At 37.5% G+C, this 25192-nt stretch overlaps 1 protein-coding gene across 6 annotated transcripts in view; it reads right to left on the bottom strand.

Moving 5' to 3' along the window:
• Nucleotides 1-25192, bottom strand: part of LOC126814286 (Kv channel-interacting protein 4) — a 351980-nt gene that overhangs the window by 123568 nt on the left and 203220 nt on the right. The window contains exon 1 of one of the 6 annotated variants that reach the window (XM_050539374.2): nucleotides 13955-14442. The exons of 4 other annotated variants lie outside the window; for them this stretch is intronic. Coding sequence is in view for 1 of the 2 variants with exons in the window: in XM_050539368.2 (XP_050395325.1) it covers nucleotides 11703-11808 (106 nt within the window). In the remaining variant the exon portion in view is untranslated. Of the gene's footprint in view, nucleotides 1-11702; nucleotides 13012-13954; nucleotides 14443-25192 lie in introns of those variants that run through there. One more of the 6 variants, XM_050539368.2, reaches the window with a different exon arrangement.

Below are 25192 nucleotides of genomic sequence, written 5' to 3'. Positions count from 1 at the left end.
TGGGGTTCGAGTGGTCTCTAGTGGTTTAACGCTTGTGCGTGAAATTATATAGTCTGTCAATGAGTCAACTGATGATTCCGCGGTTGTACGTGACAAGAAGAAGGGTTGCCTGTCCAAACTCGTGCGTTTTCTCTGGGTCCTCTGGTTTCCTCCCACAGCTAAAGACACCTAAACACAAGAGAATTATTGAAATAAAATCTATTATCATATCCAATAATTTAGGTCATACAGAGAGAGAGAGAAATGGAGTTAAACGTCCACACAACACAAACCAGGTCATTTCGGGACTAACATATATGGTTAAATTTTATTTCAATAATTTGCTTGCGTATAGAGGTCTTTAGCAGTGGGAGGAAACTTGAGGACCCGGAGAAAATCCACGAGGTTGGACAGGCGACCCTACTCCTCGTCACATACAGCCGGGAATCGAAACCATGCTAGCTGACTCTATGACAGACCTTATGATACAACACACACGCGCTAACCATTCGGCCATCCACCACCACCCAATGAGATAAACAGCAGCAATTTCAAAAATCCATTCATGTGCAGCCTGGGCCCTTATTCACGAAAACATAAACTAAGATACAATCAAAATTTTAAGAAATACTGCAATTCGATTGGCTGACCAATATGCAAATTGGATATATGCAAATTGATTTTACTGATCAGCCAATCGAATTGCAGTATTTCTTAAAATGTCGATTGTATCTTAGTTTAAGTTTTCGTGAATAAGGGCCCAGGTCTTTAGAAGAGCAAAAGAAAAAACAGATAACTTGTATATAACATCAGAATCTTATACAGGGAACCAATTGCAGTTTCGTTAAAATCAGAATTTATTTATTTTGCACATGTAATAAATCTAGAGGTTAAATTTAGCCTGTTGCAAATCCTCGCATTTTTTTTCTCAATTAATATCCGTATTGTATTTTAAGTCTGATTGTGTCTCCGTGTATTTGTATATGGATGCAGACGTTTTTAATGGTCGGCAGCGTTTAGTAAAAAATTAAACAAAAAATAATGAATGGCCTTGTTACATTAGACTAAACCACTGTTCCTGTGGGAAACATGGTATTGTACTTTATACCACGGCTGGGTTAGACTGACTCGATTTGTCAAGAGAATATAAAAATCTTCCTATATATACGATATTCACCGACATCAGACAATCTCGACAGCGCGTATCTACATGGTCAATATCACACGATAGAATAACACACTCGATAGCTGGTCTATCTTTATTAATAGATGGACAAACTGAATATCTGAGGTGCGTAAACATGGTTCAAAATAAGTTGGGACAGCCAGTACCATATATAAAATGAATTACAGATAGTACCATATATAAAATGAATTACAGATAATTTGTGCATTTTTTATTCATCCCCTTATGCATTCATTCATCCATTTAATCATTCATCGGTTTATTTATTCATCCCTTTATTAATTCATGCATCATTTAATTCATTCATTCATCATTTAATTCATTCATTCATCCCTTTTTTTAATTTATTCATCCTGTTATTCATTCATTTATCCATTCATCCCTTCAATTAATTCATTCATCCCTTCATTTAATTCATTCATCCCTTCATTTAATTCATTCATTCATCCCTTAATTTAATTTATTCATTCATCCCTTTTTTAATTTACTCATCATTTCTCTCTCTCTCCCTCTCTCTCTCTCTCTCTCTCTCTCTGGTTTTATTCCATGGCTTCTAGTGCTATCAATTCTAGAAATTAATTTCTAAAAATAGATTGTAATTCCCATAAAAAGACAGACAATCTCTTCATGACGTAATTTACTGAGTTACCAAAGAGCTTTTATATCTTCAGGCTGAATATTTCTACATTTGTGTGATGGTTTACATTTTTTTAACTATAAACATTATGACCAAACTGAATGGATTAGTTTGTTTACGGAACTGATAGAAAATAATATTATTCCCACAAGATCCCATTGTCTGCGATATCACTTTGGTGGAAGCGGACGTTAAATAAAGCTAGTTCACACACACACACACACACAAGATCCGATCTTCAGTAAATGAAATGGGGTTTAACGTCCTACTGTTCTGCTCCTAACCTGGGCTAATGAAGACGAGCATACGCCATACAGTGTGCTATCAGGGAAATTTTGCCCGGGCAGCGGCGCTACGGCCTACTCTTATATCGAATTCCAACTGCCAAGGGATCTTTTACGTGCACGCCAATGTGTACACGGGACCTCGGTTTTCCGTCCCATCCGAATGACTAGACAGCTGTCCTTGTCAGGCCCTCTATCCTGCATCACTGACAAGGAGAAACCAAGCCGGAAAATCTGAATGAACTTTCTCGGCCTATGCAGGGATCGAACACCCAACCTCCAGGCTACCGAGCCAGCGTCTTACCCACTTAGCCACGTGATCCCCAATCTTCAGTAAACTGGTTGATGCTGATAAACCTAGATCCTGTCACTGTAACCCGGGTATCATTTAATCTTGTGTATCTAGCACTAATTTGTACTTACGTCCAGTTTAATGCTGACTGATTAATTTTGATAATGAGTGTCCAATTTACAAGTATTTAATTTCATGATCACTGTTCAAAAATTAATTATTATACATCAATAATCAATTGGGTTGTTTATTTCTTAACAGTGATCGAGAAATTAAACATTTGTAAATAGGACACTCATTATCAAAATTGAATGGTCAGCTTTAAACTGGACACAAGTACAAATTAGATCATTTTGGGTGATTTTAAATGATTTTTGCGAACTTTTAAACAAAGATTTGATATTGAATGAATGTGAAAGAAATTAGTGCTAAATACACAAGATTAAGTGATACCCAGGTTACAGTGTGTGTAAGCCTTCCTTTTCATCAACATAAAAAAACCGTTAACAGTTAGAATTCGCATTAAAACTGGACAGTAGTGACGCTGGTCAGGTAAAAATTTCCCTCATAGCACACAGCATGGCGTATGATCGTATTCATTAGCATTGTAGGATCAGAAAAATAGAAAACTCATTTCCTCTAATTCCATATCAAATAAGATAACAATTTCAATGAAAGACCTAAATGTCTCGGGATTGAATTAGAGGTCATTAGGGTCTAAAGATCCCTTTTAAAACTCTGATATCTAGGCCTGGAAATAACGGTTTTATATGTAGGCCTACCTGACAAAATGTCAGGCACTAATGAAATAGTACCTTACATTTTCAACTTAGTGCTGGACATGTATTAATAATATCAATAAAAAAGACAAATCAGTGCCGGACAAAATGACAGCCACTAGAGGTTTTGTGCCTGATGAAGCCTGAATCTGTGCCTGACATTGTCTGTGACAGGTGCCTTATTTCCAGGCTTGCCGATATCACTTTCTAAGAAATGAAATGGTGTCTAAAGTCCTACTTTTCTACACCGACAGATCTAATAAAGACATGCAGACGTAATGCTATGTGCTACGAGGGAAATTTGGCCCAGGCAGTGGTATTACAGCCTACTTCTATTTGAAATCTAAACTGTCAAGGGTTCTTTTAAGTGCACACCAATGTGTACACAGGACTACAGTTTTACATCTCATCCAAACGACTATACATTGTCAGGTCGTCCAACCAGTACCACTGACATGAGGTAACCAGGCCGGAAAATACAACCATCGCATCCAAACAACTACACATTGTCAGGGCCTCCAACCAGCACCACTGACATGAGGTAACCAGGCCGGAAAATACAACCATCGCATCCAAACGACTATACATTGTCATGGCGTCCAACCAGCACCACTGACATGAGGTAACCAGGCCGGAAAATACAACCATCGCATCCAAACGACTATACATTGTCATGGCGTCCAACCAGCACCACAGACAAGGGGTAACCAGGCCGGAAAATATAACCATCGCATCCAAACGACTATACATTGTCATGGCGTCCAACCAGCACCACAGACAAGGGGTAACCAGGCCGGAAAATACAACCATCGCATCCAAACGACTATAAATTGTCATGGCGTCCAACCAGCACCACAGACAAGGGGTAAGCAGGCCGGAAAATACAACCATCGCATCCAAACTACTATACATTGTCATGGCGTCCAACCAGCACCACTGACATGGGGTAACCAGACTGGAAAATACAACCATCGCATCCAAACGACTATACATTGTCGTGGCGTCCAACCAGCACCACAGACAAGGGGTAACCAGGCCGGAAAATACAACCATCGCATCCAAACGACTATACATTGTCATGGCGTCCAACCAGCACCACAGACGAGGGGTAACCAGGTCGGAAAATACAAAATCTCATCAATCTATAGAGTGTTTAAATGGCTATTTGTTTCACACAGCTGACATTAACCTACATTTGGCTGGCATCAAAAAACTCTATGAATAACATGAATATTGATGGGCCATGAGATAATATCAGGACTTATAGCCTATAGAAACCAATACGAAATGACAAACAACAATTAAATCGTTATAACATCAACTAAATAGGTTAATCTTCAGGTTTTCGTACAATCCGAATGAATAACAGCAAATAGAAACCAATACGAAATGACAAACAACAATTATACCGTTATAACATCAACTAAATTGGTTAATTCTCAGATTTTCATCCCATCCAAATGACTAAGACAATCCATCAATACGTTTGAAAAATTTTTAAGTTCTGGATATAATCATAATAACATGAAAAAGGATTAAGCACTGACAAGGGGGGGGCATGCACACAGGTTAATCCAGATGAACTTTCTCGGCTAAGATCGAACAGGGGACCTCCAGGTTAGCGAGCAGCGTCTTACTCACGGAGTCACCGCACCTCCCAAATTGCCAACTAATAGCGAATATAAAACAATACCAATTTAATTACAAACAGCAATTATACTGTTATAACATCAACTAAATTGGTTAATCCTCAGGTTTTCGTCCCATCTGAACGACTAAGACAATCCACAAATAAGTTTATAATCATAACAGTATGAAACAGGATTAAGCACTGACAAGGGAAACCAATTCGGAAAATCCTGAAGAACTTTCTCAGTCAAGGCAGGGATTGAATATGGGACCTCCAGGTTAGCGAGCAGCATCTTACTAACGGAGTCACCACAGCTCCCAGGTTGCCAACTAATAGTGGATAGAAACCAATACGAAATGACAAACAACAATTATACCGTTATAACATCCATTAAATTGGTTATTTCACAATAAAATTTGGTAGCGTAACTTTTTTTTCATTACAAGCCCAACTAATTGCATTAATTCGTCGTTTCATTGGACCATAAATGTTCAAATGCAATCTCTTTTAGCCTTACATATTATCTTCTGTTCTCTAACGTAAAATACGATTTACCCAACCCTATAGAATACCTACGGTAACCCGGGTATCATTTAATCTTATGTATTTTAGCACTAATTTCTTTCACATTCATTTAATATCAAAGTTTAAAAATTCTTTAAAAATCATTTGAAATCACCGAAAATCATCTATTTTGTACTTCTTTAGTTTAAAGGTGACTGGTTGATTTTGATAATGAGTGTCTACTTCTATAGTTTAAAGCTGACTGGTTAATCTTGGTAATGAGTGTCCAATTTATCCTATAGAATATCGACCCTATACAAAACTATCGTAATTCATTATTTTGAATCTATATTCAGACATGTAAGAAAAAAACTACAGAATGAATTCAGTGTTTTCCTGTAGTATTATTCTATAGCATTTGTGCCCTTATACCCCAGCAGTGCAGCCCTAGAGCCCATATACTCTAGTAGGGCAGCCCTAGAGACCTTATACCCCAGCAGGGCAGCCCTAGAGCCCTTATACCCTAGCAGGACAGCCCTTGAGCCCTTATACCCCAGGGCAGCCCTGGAGTAGCCATCAACCCCGAACAAACAGATAGACAATAATCACAAATTTTTCCAAAAGTATTAGCACAATTTTGTTTCATGGCAAAGGTTGAAAGATTAAAGACAAACTGGTTTAAACATTGGATTAATAACATTTTTAAAGACCTTTTTCACTCATCTGGGGATCGGAGGTCGTCAGAAATGTTATTGTAGATGTAAATATTTTACAATTAATATGATTACAGATTGTTGGAAGCCAACAAATTATTTCAACATTTACGACATTAAATAAAAACAGATAGTTTATCTGACAATAATATATCCTGCTTTAGATCATTAACCAATAAATCAATACGCCTGGTACTATAATACTATAATGATATCAATACGCCTGGTACTATAATCACCACATCAACCATCATTAGTTAAACAAATAATTACACCAAACGGTCAATTTATTAGTGTTTAAAGTGGTGTTCAGAGAGTGGCAGACAGGCAGAGAGAGAGACAGAGAGAGAGAGAGACAGACAGAGAGAGAGAGAGAGAGAGACAGACAGACAGAGAGAGAGACAGAGAGAGAGAGAGAGAGAGAGTGAGAGAGAGACAGACAGACAGAGTGAGAGACAGAGTGAGAGAGAGACAGAGTGAGAGAGAGAGAGAGGTCCAACCATGTCATTTGGAGAGAGAGAGAGAGAGAAATGGGGTTTAACGTCCACTCGACACAAACTAGGTCATTTCGGGACTAACATATGGTTTAATTTTATTTCAATAATTCGCTTGCGCGTAGGGGTCTTTAGCAGTGGGAGGAAACCGGAGGACCCGGAGAAAACCCACGAGGTTGGACAGGCGACCCTACTCCTTGTCACGTACAACTGGAGATTCGAAACCACGCCAGTCGACTCAATGACAGACTTTATGATACAGCGCGCGCACGCTAACCATTCAGCCATCCCCCTCCCCCCATTTGGAGAGAGACACACACACACACAGACAGACAGAGAGAGAGAGAGACAGAGAGAGATAGAGACAGACAGGGAGAGATAGAGACAGACAGGGAGAGATAGAGACAGAGAGAGAGAGAGAGACAGACAGGGAGAGATAGAGACAGACAGACAGAGATAGAGACAGACAGAGAGAGAGAGATAGAGACAGAGAGAGAGAGATAGAGACAGACAGGGAGAGATAGAGACAGACAGGGAGAGATAGAGACAGAGACAGATAGAGACAGACAGGGAGAGATAGAGACAGACAGAGAGAGATAGAGACAGACAGAGAGATAGAGACAGACAGAGAGAGATAGAGACAGACAGAGAGAGATAGAGACAGACAGGGAGAGACAGGGAGAGATAGAGACAGACAGAGAGAGATAGAGACAGACAGAGAGAGATAGAGACAGACAGGGAGAGATAGAGACAGACAGGGAGAGATAGAGACAGAGAGAGAGAGAGAGACAGACAGGGAGAGATAGAGACAGACAGACAGAGATAGAGACAGACAGAGAGAGAGATAGAGACAGAGAGAGAGAGATAGAGACAGACAGGGAGAGATAGAGACAGACAGGGAGAGATAGAGACAGAGACAGATAGAGACAGACAGGGAGAGATAGAGACAGACAGAGAGAGATAGAGACAGACAGAGAGATAGAGACAGACAGAGAGAGATAGAGACAGACAGAGAGAGATAGAGAGAGACAGAGAGAGTTAGAGACAGACAGAGAGAGATAGAGACAGACAGAGAGAGATAGAGACAGACAGGGAGAGATAGAGACAGACAGGAAGAGATAGAGACAGACAGAGACAGATAGAGACAGACAGGGAGAGATAGAGACAGAGAGAGAGAGAGATAGAGACAGACAGAGAGAGATAGAGACAGACAGGGAGAGATAGAGACAGAGACAGATAGAGACAGACAGGGAGAGATAGAGACAGACAGGGAGAGATAGAGACAGACAGAGAGAGAGAGACAGAGAGAGAGACAGACAGGGAGAGATAGAGGCAGACAGAGAGAGATAGAGACACAGAGAGAGAGATAGAGACAGACAGGGAGAGATAGAGACACAGAGAGAGAGATAGAGACAGACAGGGAGAGATAGAGACAGACAGAGAGAGATAGAGACAGACAGGGAGAGATAGAGACAGACAGGGAGAGATAGAGACAGACAGAGAGAGATAGAGACAGACAGGGAGAGATAGAGACAGACCCATACAAACTTGACTCAATGACAGACCTTACGAGGTAAAGAACAAGTGTTCGACCACCACCACTCTCCTAGATGTTCAGTGGTAAAAAATACAAGTTAGTTTTCGCATCAGTTGATATCTCTTTATTCATTCAATATATAATCGAATATTTAATTATCTAACCAAATGTATAAATATTTATTTAATATAAAAATTGTTTAACCAAATGTATAAATATTTATTTAATATAAAAATCATTTAACCAAATGTATACATCCAACCAATTTAATAGATCAATTATTCAAACATATTAATAAATATTTATTTAATATATCAATTATTTAAACAAATGTAAAAATATTTATTCAATATAATAACTATTCTACCATATTTAAATAGTTGAAATAGACTTTTCAAGTGTTGGACTTGAAGTCTTTTATGTGAAGTATTTTATGTGAAGCCTTCTATTTGAAGTGCTATATTTGAAGCATTCTATTTGAAGCTCTCTATTTGAAGTATTCTATTTGAAGCATTCTAATGTTCTATTTGAAGTGTTCCATTTAAAGGAATATAAGGAACTGAATGGAGTCTATCATCTCCTCAACTCAGTACTTTATTTTGAGATAACATGTTGTTTTTGTTTAATTCTAGGGAGGATAATTTTAACCAAGCACCTGCAATAATAGACCTACCAACTCTTCCTAGATTTACATCTATCAAGGATTCAGGTTTTCTGTCCACTCCGAACCACTTGTCAACACTTTAGTTATCAGCCCCATGGGTGTGCTACCCCCAATCAGTGGGATTCAATCCCCAGACATTAAGCCAAGAGTGATCAAGTGTCCATAGCTCTTGACTACCAGATTCCCTATTCTTACATAAATGTGATTTTATTACTGCAGTGACCTCTTAAACTTGTTTGGGGTGGAATGTGGCCAGGCAGGGGAGAGTCATTCACACACTGATATGATCACAAGCTTTCACCCAATTTTGTTGCCCAATAAAGGGATCACTCATGCACAGATATGATCACATGTTTCTGTCACTCAATTAACACGCTTTCACTGACAAATCAAAGATGGTTAATTCACCATCTGATAGTCACTTTAAAGTAAACTAAATAAGTAGAAAGTGAAACATGAAAGGACCATGTTATCTTTTCATTAGTGTCCATTTCAATTAATCATTATACGATTAATAATGCTACCTATAATTGGTGACAATAAAATCACGAAGAAATTGTAGGGTATACAACAAGCATTGTTTGATCTATGAAGATTTGTAACAATCATGTAACAGATGGGACTGATCGGCTGTATGTGTACAAAGATCGCCGGTATATGTACAAAGATCAGCTGTTTGGGTACAAAGATCGGCTGTCTGTGCACAAAGATCCACTGTGTGTGCCAGGACCTCCCAGTTAGTTAGCCAGTACCTCCAAGTTAGTGAGCCAGGACCTCCCAGTTAGTGAGCCAGTACCTCAATACACCAACATAATAAACAGGAATTATATTATAACCAAGCATTTCAATATCCTACCAAACTTTCACATGGGTATTTCAATATTAATAGTTGAACGCAACTCGACTGTTGACTGCTATATCGCGATTGTTGTCTGTCATAACGCAAAATCTAAAAGGAGATAGATGGATAAATAGGGTTTAAGCAAGTGGGGTTTAACATCCACTCCACACAAACTAGGTCATTTCTGGACTAACACATAGTTCAATTTTATTTCAATAATTCGCTTAGGTGTAGGGGAGGTAACTGGAGAAAACCCACGAGGTCGGACAGGCAACCAGACTCCTTGTCACATATAACCGGGTAATCGAAACCACGTCAGATGAGTCAATGACAGACCTAATGAGACAATGTGCATGCGCTAACCGTTCAGCCATCCACCCGCCCCCCCCCCCCCACCTATCAAAGAATCATTATATTGCGTTCAATGATATAAACGAGACCTCCGTTTCTCAATTCATAAGAACGACTGGCCAGACAGTTTGCAAAAGAAATCAACACATCTTATTTAACCAAATCAACACATCATATTTCAATAAATCAAAATGTTTATTTTTTTATCCAAATGAAAGAAACGTTAAAAGTAATCAGTGAATTAATTGCAGAATGATGTTACGTTCTTATATAACATAGCAGATTTATTCGTTGCTACTACAACCGATGTAATTAGGCTTGCCGTATTAATAATTAATTCATCCCCCTGGTTCCCAAGAAAATATGCCAGGTAAAGTCAATAAACAGTTAATAAATAAATTATACACCTGGATCACACCTGGACACCTGATCAACTAACTACTACACTCCATTATCCAGATGGGGCTATATCCTTATAAGGATATGTAAGTGAGAGAAGAAGGGGATATGTAAATGCACATACACATCCTTCTTGTCTAATTTATGCTAATATAAACATACATTATGCAAGAGCTAAATCTGCCTATTGCATGTCTTGCTTTAGGTCTGAAATGTTATCTAAATTATTAATCAGACATTAATTAACTTATCCGGACCATAATCAACTCTCGATGCCGTCCCTAAACCTCCAATATTTAGCCGATTGGAATACATGTTTTGAAAAATAATTAAACATAAAAATGGGTAATCAAGACTTTATTTTTTACGGTACCAACTTTAGTAATGATGATCAAGACTAGGCCTAAAATTCAAAAGCTAATATCTCAGTTCAGAGTGGATCAATTTGACTGAAATTTTCAGCATATTCTATTTACGTTATATTTTTTAACTATTACAGCAAGAACTGCCAACTCTTTATCTAATCTCCCATAATGCTCCTATAACATACACAATGGTGTGTAAGTTGTCAGTATCCCCATGTTATATACATCAATTCATTCAAATCAAATACAAAATCTTGAGACTGCCACCGTACGTAGTTTGTTTTTTTTACCTTATCTCATTTTTTAAAAGAGAAAATTTTTTTAAAAAAATGTAACAAATAAACTCAATATTTTGTTGTTCCTGGTTATCAACCATCAAAACTAATCCAAACAGAATCCATGCACCTATACCTAGGGGAATTCCCCACAACCAAATCAGAATCCATGCACCTATACCTAGGGGATTCCCCACAACCAAATCAGAAGGAGGAAAATTCAAATTTACCACAGGATGCAGTACAATCTAGCACCCCTCCCCCATCCCCACGATATATGAACACCACATATGGAAGACAGATCAAATTCTATATTATATATACATATACTGCCTGGTGTACGAAACCTATTTATTGGTGCATATACTGGCTGGTGTATGAAACCTATTTATTGATGCATACACTGCCTGGTGTATGAAACCTATTTATTGATGCATACACTGCCAGGTGTATGAAACCTATAGAAACATATACTGCCTGGTGTATGAAACCTATTTATTGATGCATACACTGCCAGGTGTATGAAACCTATAGAAACATATACTGCCAGGCGTATGAAACCTATTTATTGGTGCATATAACTGCCAGGTGTATGAAACCTATTTATACTGATTGGTGTATGAAACCTATTTATTGATGCATATACTGCCAGGTGTATGAAACCTATAGAAACATACACTGCCTGGTGTATGAAACCTATTTGTGTTCAACAACAGCTGAATATACAATAGAGTAGAAAATCAATCAAAAAGATTATAATAAGTCTACTTACTTTTTTCCTTGGAGAACAACAGGTGCTTTCTGAGTGGAGGGAACAACTGATAGATGATCATTCGAAACATTCGCCCGTTTTTTAGCAAACTTTTCGTAACATTCATAAATATCAATTAAAACTCGAATGTCAAGCTCACTGAATAAAATTTGTGTTTTTCTTTCAAAGAAATCAAATATTTTATACACAACTAGTTTATCTCCGCCTTTAAAAATTCACGATTTTCGTTAAGATAATTTAAACGCACTGAGAGTCAATGGTCAATCAGCATATTGAGCACATATATGAATTTTACTTTAAATATTATTCACAAAACATAGCTCCGTCTCCTCAAATTTTGAATAACAAAAAAAATATCTGAATATTCTTGATTTCTCAGAAAACTCATAAAATCACAATGTCATGTGAAGCATAAAATCTGTCAATTTCTCAAACAACAAACGAATAAAATATTTCCGACATTAGAAAATATACTGTAAAAATTCTGTCAGTAATTTCCGACATTAGAAATAAATTGTATAAAATTGAGAGAATTGTTTGAATGTGTTGTTCGTTACTACCGACCTGTTAAAACCATGAAATATAAATGGTGTATAAGTCCGATAGATTGTTTATATCTCTAACACTCTTTAATATAAATAGAATTACTACTGATCAAACTTGGAATGGTGTGAAATATAACACTGTAATCCCTTTCACAAAAATCACAGTTAACACAAAAATATACCAGTCACTATGTCGACCGTTGCTAGGAGATGTTACAAACTGAATATTCAATATTCAACCAAATTCTTTAACGCTGAATAAATGTTTATGTCGAATTCACAAAGAATGAGATATCAATAAATTTAATGTTTTTAATTTTCGTGGATTCGTTCCTCGTGGAATTAATTAATAAACAATATGACAGCGTCTCACAGAACGCCCCAGTCTCAAGAGAACTCTTCCAGATGTTGGGAATGTAGAAAACGACTATTCCTGTATGAATAGAATCATCACATGTAGCGTAGAGTAGTGTCGCAGTCAACTGACGAAGATAAATGGTAGTCAGGTAGGGAATCCACTGCCACACTCGGATATCAGGAAGATCCTGTATAATCGCTTCTCCTAGAGACAAGAGTGACACGATATTGTTATACGACTGTGCTCTCGTAATGTCAGCCAATGTTCAACTGATAAAACTATATGCTATCGCAATAGAGTAATACATTCACATGATTACCTACAAGTCCATTATTACCATCGTGTATCTTTCAATTCATTTTCTAGTTCATGTCCACAATTATAACAATAAAATGGATGAAATCGCATTCGGCAACTCTTAAACTACAAAACAGAATCACAGAAATAGATTTCTATCCTGTTAAAGGTACTGATGGGGGTTTTCTCAACAATTATGGTTCAAGTTTTTTTAAAGATAACATCTAAAGTACATGTGGTATGAAGCATTCCTGATGTTATATAATTGAATGAATTATTCATCAAATAATTTAATCTTCCAATAAATTCCTCTCTAGTTTATGAAACTATATTAATATTATTATATCTTCAGGATATACGCAATAATGCGCTGTTAAATAAGGGGTAATATTATTATATATTCTGGATATGCGCAATAATGCACAGTTAAATAAGAGGTAATATTATTATATATTCAGGATATATGCACAGTTAGATAGATGTTAATATTATTAAATCATTAGGATATACGCAATATTGCACAGTTAAATCCAAGTTATTATATCTGTATGATTTACGCAATAATGCACAGTTAAATAGCTATTAAAATTATCATATCTACAGGGTATACACAATAATGCTCAGTTAAAAAGGAATTAATATTATTATATCTACAGGATATACACAATAATGCACAGTTAAATACTTGTTTAAATGATTATATCTGTATGATATACGCAATAACACACAGTTTAAATAGCTGCCTGTAGGTTATACGCAATGACACCCAACAGCCAAATTTCAAACATCTATAACCCTCTATGAAATATTATTGATAGTATATTGAATTCTTGATACTTTATATTCGAATGTACAGCAGCATATCTAACATATCTCTCTTTGTAGTTTCTGCTTCCTCTTCTAGTCTATATCTAAAATCTAATGACGCTGGGATATTCTGATCGCTTATCAATTATATTTCACTGATCATCGTTCGATTTAAACATTTTATGTTTGTTCATCCTTCTGTGGTATTACATACATGTGTAAGAGTTCACTAAATTATAGCCTACCTTTTGTACAAGTCTTGTTACAAATAGACACAATATTCGTATATAGTATCAGTCTCTCACCAAATCATTTAGAATCGAAAAACAAATTAACACACTTGATGAAATCCATTACATCAATATTGCAATATTAATAATGTGCACAGTTCTGTTTGTTTTAAATTGTCCCAGATGTCAGTGATGTGTAAATATCTCATGTGATGATAAATTACTGGTTTCTATTGGTACAATTAACAAATAATACCCAGTAATTTGCCCTTCTGTCTCATCAGAATTATTAATATTAATATCCAATATTAACAGATATATAGGGTGAGAAAACGGGATAAAAACACAGAAATCCCAATAACCCGAGAAGATACAAGAGTGAATTTATACTAATGAGAATATTATATACTGGTGTGTGAATATCTCTCTGATAAATCCCAGGTATGAGTTAGCTAGCGATGTTACACTGGTTAACAGTCGTATTGGAAGCACTCATAAATCTATCCTGTCAATACACCACGGTTATATAACTATTATATATACATACACACACAGCTCCATATTATAGTTCTCCTGGCTAAAAGCTGTAGAATCAAAACAACGGCCTTGATAAGTCACCCTGGAATAATTAATTATCTCGAGTAGTTTTTGTTAAATACGTACAGATGAATCAGTTATCAGTTACGTAACTTCTGTCCACAGAGAGAAATACAGAAATAATCAAATACATGGAATCGTGTTACATTGTCGTTGACAAGTCTCAATACAAAGAACACTGATTACATACAGATATATACTGCATATACACAAAATTAATTATGTTAACGAAAAAACCCACAAAGATGGCAGATGTTCAACAGATCAATTTGTAAACGATTTCCATGTGCTACCAATTTTAAAATGTTAAAAATGTTTTAAAAAATTCTGTTAGCACTTTGATTAATTACGCTGTAGACATAAATTATGTTAGAACTTTGATTAATTACGCTGTAGACATAAATGGAAACATAACATTCTCTTGGTATAATTGTTGAAATGTGTCAATGGAATTTTGCAATTTTCAACCGTTGAAACATAAACATGTCACTGCCAAGTAGAAAATGTAACAAGAATTTACGCATTAACAAAAGAGTACATCAGGTCTATGTTCGACACTTTATCTCACCGAAAGACAAGTCAGTTTATCGCACCAAATGACAAGTCCCTTTATCGCATCAAAAGACAAGTCCCTTTATCGCATCAAAAGACAAGTCACTTTATCACACCAAAAGACAAGTCCCTTTATCGCACCAAACGACAAGTCCCTTTATCGCACCAAAAGCAATAAATTACTAAATAATAATAAAAGAATGTGGACTAGAAAAAATTCTGTTTAAACGTAGAAATCACAGCCAGATACGAGAAAAGACTATTAGATATAAACGTTGCTATAATCAGTCAGATATTGGCTTCAACTCTACAGACCTTTCTCCTAGCAGATTTCTCATGAAAAACAGCATTCATCTCGTTTTCTTGTTCCTTTAGAAGAAGTTTTACAGCCAATCAATAAGGTTGTAACACAAGTCAAGATATGTCAACTGGAATTTGGCTATTTGCTTCGTTTGCTTTACACCAAAATAACAATTTTTGTTTTTCCCTGAGTAATTTAACGTCAAACTTAAAACCTCACAAGATTTCAAATCTGGCATGAGAACATTTTATTTGTTTAAAACTATAAACCAAGATACAACTGTTGTGAAGAGAGAGAGAGAGAGAAAGAGAGAGAGAGAGAATGTGCGTGCATGTTATGGAAGCAAAGGTAGAGGGGTTTGGGGAGCCAGGGTGACTCACTGAAAAAGTTCCTCAGAATTTTCTTTCAGCATGTGTCCTGCCCAACCCTGCAAATCAGTGGTGTAGGACAAAGGGACTGGCATGGAACAGCGAGTATCTACCTCCTCATTTGGATGGTGAAAAACTGCTGTGAACAGTATAGGAGAGAGAGAGAAATGGCATTTAAAGGAGCTAAATCGCTAACATTTGGGACCTAGGAATTCACAAAAGTGGGTTGCAACACATATAATACTGTAATATGAATGTATATAAACTGATTTACATTTAATGGTTTCCGTTTTTACTCCAATTTCAAATGGAGTTATGTAGACTAGAATAACTAGACGCTAGAAATTTGTACTCGATTGAGATTGCTGACTTATTTCGCCGAACATAACTGATTTGAAATTGGAGTAAAAACGGAAACCATTAAATGTAAATCAGTTTATATACATTCATATTACAGTATTATATGCGGTGCAACTAACTGAGGTAATCAAACTTGAACTGTAACCAACCAGAGATGAGAGAGAGAGATGGGGTTTAACGTCCACTCAACACAAACTAGGTCATTTTGGGACTAACACATGGTTCAATTTTATTTCAATGATCCGCTTGCGTGTAGGGGTCTTTAGCAGTGGGAGGAAACAGGAGAAAACCCACGAGATTGGACAGGCGACCCTACTCCTTGTCACATACAACCGGGGAATCGAAATCAACCGGGGAATCGAAATCCCACCAGTTGACTCAACGACAGACTTTATGATACATCACGCACATGCCAAACATTCGACCATCCACGCCCCCGTAACCAACCAGACATTTTCTACTACATGGCAGACTCAAATATTAAATCGATGAGGGAGAGACGAACACCCACACATTTCAGACAAATTTGGTTATTTTGTGAACCTATTGCGTCAAGTGTTTTCGATCCTGGTGTTGGCTTGATTCCCCCTTGCCAGTTGTGCAATACAGAGGGCCAAGGTACATATTGGCATTCACATAACAGATCCCTTAGCAGATGGAATTCGATATAAGAGTAGGGCTATCTGTATGGTGATTCTCTGTCTCTATAAGCCCTGAAGGAGCAGGATAGTAGGATGTTAAAATCCTATTTCATTTCATTATTTTCTGACTAATAACATGTGACATTTGTTTAAAAAAAAACAAATCTGTGCCCCAATATGAGGTCCCCCCCTTCGCCCCTCTATAGACATTGCTCCCAATATCCAATATGAGCTACCCCCCTTCGCCCCTCTATAGACCATGTTTCCAATATCCAATATGAGCTACCTCCCTCTATAGACCTTGGTTCCAACATACAATATGAGGTGTCTCCCTGCCCCCCCCCCCCCCCTCTAATAGACCTTGCTCCCAATATCCAATATGAGCTACCCCCCTTCGCCCCTCTATAGACCATGTTTCCAATATCCAATATGAGCTACCTCCCTGCCCCCCCCCCCTCTATAGACCTTGCTCCCAATAAACAATATGAGCTACCTCCCTGCCCCCCTGTCTACCCCATTCCTCTATACACCTTGTTTCCAATACAATATCAAATATAAGGTGCCTCCTGCCTCCCCTCACCTTTGTGTACCCTGATTCCTCTATAGATCTTGTCTCCAATATCCAATCTAATTACTAGCAAGCCACATTGCTGATTGGTGGAAAGATTCAGCAGTCAATTTTCCTAAACAAATTAACCCGAGTTAAATTAATGGTCAGTCTGAGTTAAATGGACAAGTTCACTCATCTGGCACTTCGATCATTATAACAACCTGCAATATCAGTCCGGTGGTATCATAACAACCTGTAATATCAGTCCGGTGGTATCATAACCACCTGTAATATCAGTCCATTAGTATCATAACCACCTGTAATATCAGTCCGGTGGTATTATAACAACCTGTAATATCAGTCCTGTAGTATCATAACCACCTGTAATATCAGACCAGTGGTATTATAACCACCTGTAATATCAGTCCAGTGGTATTATAACAACCTCTAATATCAGTCCGGTGGTATTATAACAACCTCTAATATCAGTCCGGTGGTATTATAACAGCCTGTAATATCAGTCCGGTGGTATTAGAACCACCTGTAATATCAGCCCAATGGTATCATAACAACCTGTAATATCAGTCCGATGGTATTATAGCAACCTGTAATATCAGTCCGTTGGTATTATAACAACCTGTAATATCAGTCCGGTTGTATCATAAACACCTGTAATATCACTCTGGTGACCTTACCCTGAGCCCTTGTCATGTACAAGTAAGGAATTGAAACCACTCCACTTGACTCAACAGATCTTATGATTTCAAAATACCCACACTTTCAACCACTAGACCCCCTTCCCGGGCCCAACCCCCTTCCCTGGGCCCCAACACCCCCACAATGCTGGTGGAAGGATTCTTGTAATAACACAAGATACAATTTTATGATTACACAATTACTGAGTTTAATACTAAGTGACGTTTCGACGAGTATACTTTCGTCTTTATCAAGCAAATGATACAGGTATGTGAATAGAAGACAAACATAATACACAATATCCAACAAAGATAAGTATCAAAAACAATTAAATTTTAACACCTTTGATTTGGGGGGCCATTTACAACTAAAACCTACACAACGGATCCGTGTAATATCTGTAAAATACAGACAGCATTATGACTTCAAACTTCAGGCATATCTACTGGCCTTGATTGAATGACAGGGAAATCAACAGGCTGGAAATTTACAATCTATAAAAATAGAATTTACCATGGTTAATTTACAATTTACATAGACAACAAATACAGTTTCATTTATATTTAGAAACATTATATCAAAGAGTATTGATTGATTTGGTTTGACTTTATTGAACTTTATTTATTATTTATTTTACTAATTGGGGTTGATGTATTTGTTTTTGTTTTGTATTTGACTGTATTTTGATGGGTTTTTAATTTTTTGGGGGGCGATTTTTGATTGGGTTTGCATATTTCTTTTTTTGTGTGAGTTATTTTGATTACACATTGGGATTGAATACTTTGTTTTTGTGAGTTTTTGTGAATATAGGTTGGGTTTGATTACTTTGGGTTTTTTTCGAGTTAATTTTTGTATTTAATTATACATTGGGTTTGTATGTATTTTGTTCCTTTGTGAAGTATTTGATTACAGATTTTGTGCTTGACTGTATTTTAGAGGGTTTTTATTTTTTATCTGATTACACATTGATATTGGGGGGGTGGGGGGTGGATAGCCGAATGGTTCGCACGTGTGCGCTGTATCATGAGTACTGTCATTGAATCAACTGCTGTGGGTTCAAATTCCCTGTTGTACGTGACAAGGAGTAGGGTCCCCTGTCCTCCGGTTCCCTCCCACTGCTATAGTCCCTTACGCGCAAGCAATTTATTGAAATAAAATTAAACCATATGTTAGTCCCGAAATTACCTAGTTTGTGTCGAGTGGACATTAAAACCCCATTTCTCTCTCTCTCTCTCTCCTTCTCTCTCTCACACACATTGATATTGACTGTACTTTATTTCTCTTTACACCATTAAGGATAAAACTCATCAGGAAGTTAGTTGTAAAGGTTTTCACTTTCTTCTTAAGAAATTTATTCTGCTTCAATCTAATAAATAACGAATGTAAGTTTTTTTTGTGGTTCGTTACATCAACATAAATCTATCAGGCTCTAATCCTAATCTTAAAACTAATTTAAAACACAAAATACAAATCTCAAATAGATCAAAGTCGACAGGTTCTCCAATCTTCCCTGTGAACAACTAAATAGAACACAGAAGATTTCATCTCTGGTTGTTTTTTTTTAAACCCAATAAGATCCTATATTTACACAAAATGTTGGAAGATGACCAAGAGTTTGTGATGTGTTATTTGTTTCAATGATTTAGGTAATAGCACTGTAGAACAGCCTATTGCGCAATTTACAGATGCAGATAGGGTATTCATTATGGCGGTTCAGACATGTGATCTTTCGATGTTAGGGTGTTAAGCCTTTTAAACATGTGGTTTAGTCGCATTATCTATCATAGAGAAAGAGATGGGAGAGAGAGAGAGAGAGAGAGAGAGAAATGGGGTTTAACGTCCACTCGACACAGACAAGCTCATTTCGGGGAATAACATAATAGGGTTTAAATTTATTTCAATAATTCGCTTGCGCGTAGGGGTCTTTAGCAGTGGGAGGAAACTGGAGGACCCGGAGAAAACCCAAGAGGTTGGAAGGCAACCCTACTCCTTGTCACGTGCAACCGGGGATTCGAAACCACGCCAGTTGACTTAATGACAGACTTTATGATACAGCGCGCGCACGCTAACCATTCAGCCATCCAACCCCCCTCGTTATCTTTCAATGTTAAACACATTTTTGAACGAATCCTATCATATTCTAAAGGTGTTTTTCCTCGGCCGAAGCTCAAAGCTATAAAAACACTTTTAATTTTTGGTTTCACATGGCCTAGTGGTCTAGAGTGCCGGGCTTCGACCCCTAGCTGGCTGGTCACCTCTGGTGGCTTGTGGTTGTGATTTCGATGCCTTGTGTCAGCGTATGTGGCTTGGAAATAGGGGCGCCTTCCTAACCAGCCCATTACGCAGTTTACAGACGCGGATAGGGTATTCATTATGGTGGTTCAAACGCACATCTTTCGATATTAGAGAGAGAGAGAGAGAAATGGGGTTTAACGTCCACTCGACACAAACTAGGTCATTTCGGGACTAACATATGGTTTAATTTTATTTCAATAATTCGGTTGCGCGTAGGGGTCTTTAGCAGTGGGAGGAAACCGGAGGACCCGGAGAAAACCCACGAGGTTGGACAGGCGACCCTACTCCTTGCCACATACAACCGGGGATTCGAAACCACACCAGTTGACTCGATGACAGACTTTATGATACAGCGCGCGCATGCTAACCATTCAGCCATCCAACCCCCCTCTTTCGATATTAGGGTGTTAAGCCTTTTAAACAGATGCAGAAAGAGAGAAAGGGGTTATTTTTCAATTAATATTTTCATAGTTAAAATGTGTTTTCCCTTGGCCAAAGCTCAAAGCTCATGTCGAATAGCTATAAAAACAGTTTTAATTTAATGTTTTCACACAAGCAGAGAAAACAGTACCGCCAGACATTAACTGGTAGATGGTGAATTATCAAGGGAGAAGAGAAAAGATTGAGTTAGGATGATGGAGGTATTAAAACAACATGCCTCCCAACAATAAAACCTAATCTTCCTGAAACCCGGACTTCAATGCCTGATCTTCGAACTGATCCATCCATGACCTTCTGATCAAAGTTTGATGAAGTGGAATAGTGAAGTAAGGCATGGTATCAGTCGTTGTTTTTTAAGGCTAGCGACCCCTCTCGAGAACCTGCTGCTCACCTGAATGTCGACCGAGGGGAGGGTTTTTTTTTTCCCTCCCCTTAAACCTGAAAATCGCTCTCCTTTACATAGTCATTGGGGGTTGATTATCATTTATGAAACCAGGAATGACCCCCTAACATGCAGTTATTCATCTTAGAACCATTTCCCATACACACAACTAATCACTCTCCTTAATATCAGATCACTCTCTTTGATATCAGATCATTCTTCATAATATCAGATCACTCTACTTGATTTCTAAATCACTCGGCTTATCAAAACTGGGAGAGTTTTTTCAGGGGAGCGATTTTTTCAATTTGTTGATTGAAGGGGGCTTTTTTTGGCTCTCCTCTGAAATACAAACAATAACGACTGTGGTATCATTGGTTGATGCACCCGGCACCATAATTACCCCACAAATATATAGGCAGGGTATCAAGGTTGATGCTCCCTGCGCCATAATCACCCCACAAATATATAGGCAGCGTGCCAAGGTTGATGCTCCCTGCGCCATAATTACCCCACAGATATATAAGGAGGGTATCAAGGTTGATGCTCCCAGCACTATAATGCTATTCCACCAATGCCACAAATATATAGGCACGGTGCCACGGTTGATTCACCCAGCACCATAACGCTATTCCACCAACCCTTATGAATATATAGGCAGGGTGCCAAGGTTGATAATTCCAGCACCATAACGCTATTCCACTAACCCCACAACAGCTAAGCATGGTTACAAAAATGCATTATTTAAAAAAACACCAATCTCATAAATACTCTATCTATGATCCACTAATTCTTGGGGCAACAGCAATAATTTCAAATATTACCAAATTTAATTTTAACATTACTCTGATTGGATGCCCCCCTCTGAAATGGATGGTAAGTGTCCCTCCCCCCACCCCACCCTGTTATGTTTGACACTGCGTGCATCCAAGAATGACCAATATACTTGACCTGACGATAATGTGAAAGATATCAAAATTCTCATTATTCTACGAAATTTAATACTTTGTCTGTCAGACATTTTATGTATGTTTTATTCCAGTCATTGTTTCAATCAATAAATGACACCGAGAAAATAACGTTAACTTACCGTCGTTGGCTTGAGGTTTATATTAAATGATAAAATCAACTTACCTGAAAAACAAAAAAAAACAACATAAATATTACAAACATTTTCAATAAATATAAATTAGATTTATACAGTTCTTAAAGAATGTGAACATTATTTGATGGATTGATGAAATCCTTGCAAACAGAGAGAGAGAGAGAGAGAGAGAGAGAGAGAGAGATAACATCCACTAGACACAAACTAGGTCATTTCGGGACTAACATATTGTTCAATTTTATTTCAATTATTCGCTTGGGCATAGGGGTATTTTTAGCAGTGGTAGGAAACCGGAGAAAACCCACGAGGTTGGAAAGGTGACCCTACTCCTCGTCACATACAACCGGGGAATCGAAACCTCGCCAGTTGACTCAATGACAGACTTATGATAGCATGTGCTAACCATTCGGCCATTCAACCCCACTCCTTGAAAACAACAATATTGTGAAATCTAAATCCCTAACAGGAATATCAGTCTAAAAATGGTTCAATTGCGTTCAATATTTACAAAGATACGAACATTTAATTTGACATAAACAGGTTATGATCAAAAGTCGGCACTACCTATAATCTTCATTAACAACTTTTGATGAGCCTCTATTGAATCTAATCCAAGAGATTAGCTGCCTTTCATATTTTGATTTTATTTTCTTGATTGAATGTTAAATTGTGGGATTGAGTATATTTTTAACGTTTATGATGGTTGATGCAGAAGTTATTGATCTGTGTGTGAGAGAGCCCGAGAAAGAAAGAGAGTGAGAGAGAAAGAGAGAGAGAGAGAAAGAGAGAGAGAGGGTTTAACTCCACTGGACCAAACTAGGTCATATCGGGACTAACACATGGTTCAATTTTATTTCAATAATTCGCTTGTGCGCAGGATTTGGACAGACGCCCCTCTTCCTTGTCATGTACATCTGGGGAATCGAAACCATGCCAGTTGATTCAATGGCAGACCTTCTGATACAGCACACGCGCGAACCATTCGACCATCTACCCACCCCCCCCCCCCCCCCCCCGGGATAATGCTAAGAGCATACACGTCAAAACGTGGTAGAATAAAGCCAATTATTGATGTCCCATAACAAGTGTGTTCTGTTGAGTACTGATTTGCTGTTACTAGAAACCTCTGTCGACAGTTGATCTGTGAAGTTGTTGTATATAATGGGCATGTCCTAGATATCACTGATCCACTGTGTGCTGGGTTGTCTTACGGTATCGTCATGCTTGGCAGTTCCCCATCAATCGGATTAAAATACAGGTTTATATTTCATTTCATTTTTTTAGACTTTCGATGAAAATGAATGAAATGAAATGGGGTTTAACGTCCTACTGTTCTGCTCCTATACTGGGCTAATGAAGACGATGACTTTCAATGGCCTACACTACATGAAGAGCTGACCTATTGTAGTGATAGGTCGCGTCACAGGTCATACGAGTGGCTTTTGATGTTTCTGGGGGATTACCCACAGTTCCGTGCACCACACATCAAAGCTCACTGTAACAGACCATTTCATTGGCTAAACCCTCACATTATCCAGAAGACGTCAATGATAACAACTCTTCCAGTTCATAGTGTAGTAAAGACAAGTAAAACAAAATTTTGAACTATAAAAAACAAAACGAAATAGGATCTGTGCTTTAATCATATTGGTTCCCCATGGATGCCACGTTAATCCAAGTAAGGTGTAACTTGCCGTTCGAATTAATTAATCTTTAGTGTACAACATGATTTATAATGTTTAATCACTGATGTACCAATACAATAAATATCAGTTTTATTGATCATTTACATTTTTATTTACGCAAGTGATGTACAGGTAGGCGTCCTAGTGCAGTATTTTACCTGGGGTCTAAAATGACTGCGGTCTAGTAATCTTTTAGTGATATTTTGCAATTATGGTACTTTGTGTTACATTTTTATTTCCGCTAGTGGTTGTGCAGGTATTCATCCTAGTGCAATATTTTACCTGGGGTCTATAATCACTTCGGTATAGTAATCTTTTAGTGACATTTTGCAATTATGGTACTACTCTTTCTTGAGTTTGTGTTACATAGGTGCAAAGATGAAGCCAAGAGTGACTCGACTTCTTAACATCACACTTATTATTTCTTGCAATCTAGACATCACACCGTCAACTCAGAGCGGAGAGAAAAGAAGTCCATTTATTGCAGCTTCTTGGCTTCACTTTTACAATTAGTTAACGCAAAGGCAAGAAGGAGCGAACGTTTACTTATCGTGTTCTATATCATGAAATATTTAGGTGTAGGTGATGTTTAGAATTAAATTTTAATTAAAGCAGCATTATGGGAGATTAGATAAAGAGTTGGCAGTTCACACTATAATAGTTGAAACATAGATAATGTAAAGAGAATACGCTGAAAATCTAAGTCAAATTGCTCCACTCTGAACCAAGATATCAGTGATTAAATTTTGGGCCTAGCCTCGATCATCATTACTAATGTTGTTACAATAAAAATCATTGTCTTGATTATCCATTTTTGCATTTAATTCAGTTAAAATTGGACACTAAGTTGGCATCGAGAGTTGATTAAGGTCTTTTTATATTAATAAATGTCTAATTAATAATTTATATAACATTTTAGACCCAAAGAAAGACCTTCAATAGATAGATTTGGCTCTTGCATAATGTATGTTTAAAAGTGACTTTCCATATTGTGTTTTTGTGTTCTAAATCTGTCTATTGCAGGTCTTTCTTTAGGCCTGAAATGTTATCTAAATTATTAATTAGACATTAATTAACGTACCGAGACCATAATCAACTCTAGATGGCATCGTTAGCCCGCGATCTTTAGTGGATTATGAGCCGATTTACTGCATAACTTTCCTTCACGATTTAACGATTAAATGGATAATCAAGACTATGCTGTTTATCGTACTGACTTTAGTAATGATGATCGAGGCTAGGCGGAAATTTCAATCGCTTAGTTCTCGGTTCATAGTGAA

The sequence above is a fragment of the Patella vulgata genome, chromosome 3 (assembly GCF_932274485.2).
Source record: "Patella vulgata chromosome 3, xgPatVulg1.2, whole genome shotgun sequence".
NCBI lineage: Eukaryota > Metazoa > Mollusca > Gastropoda > Patellidae > Patella > Patella vulgata.
Note: the sequence above shows the minus strand (reverse complement) of the source record. Positions and strands in the feature narration are given on the sequence as shown.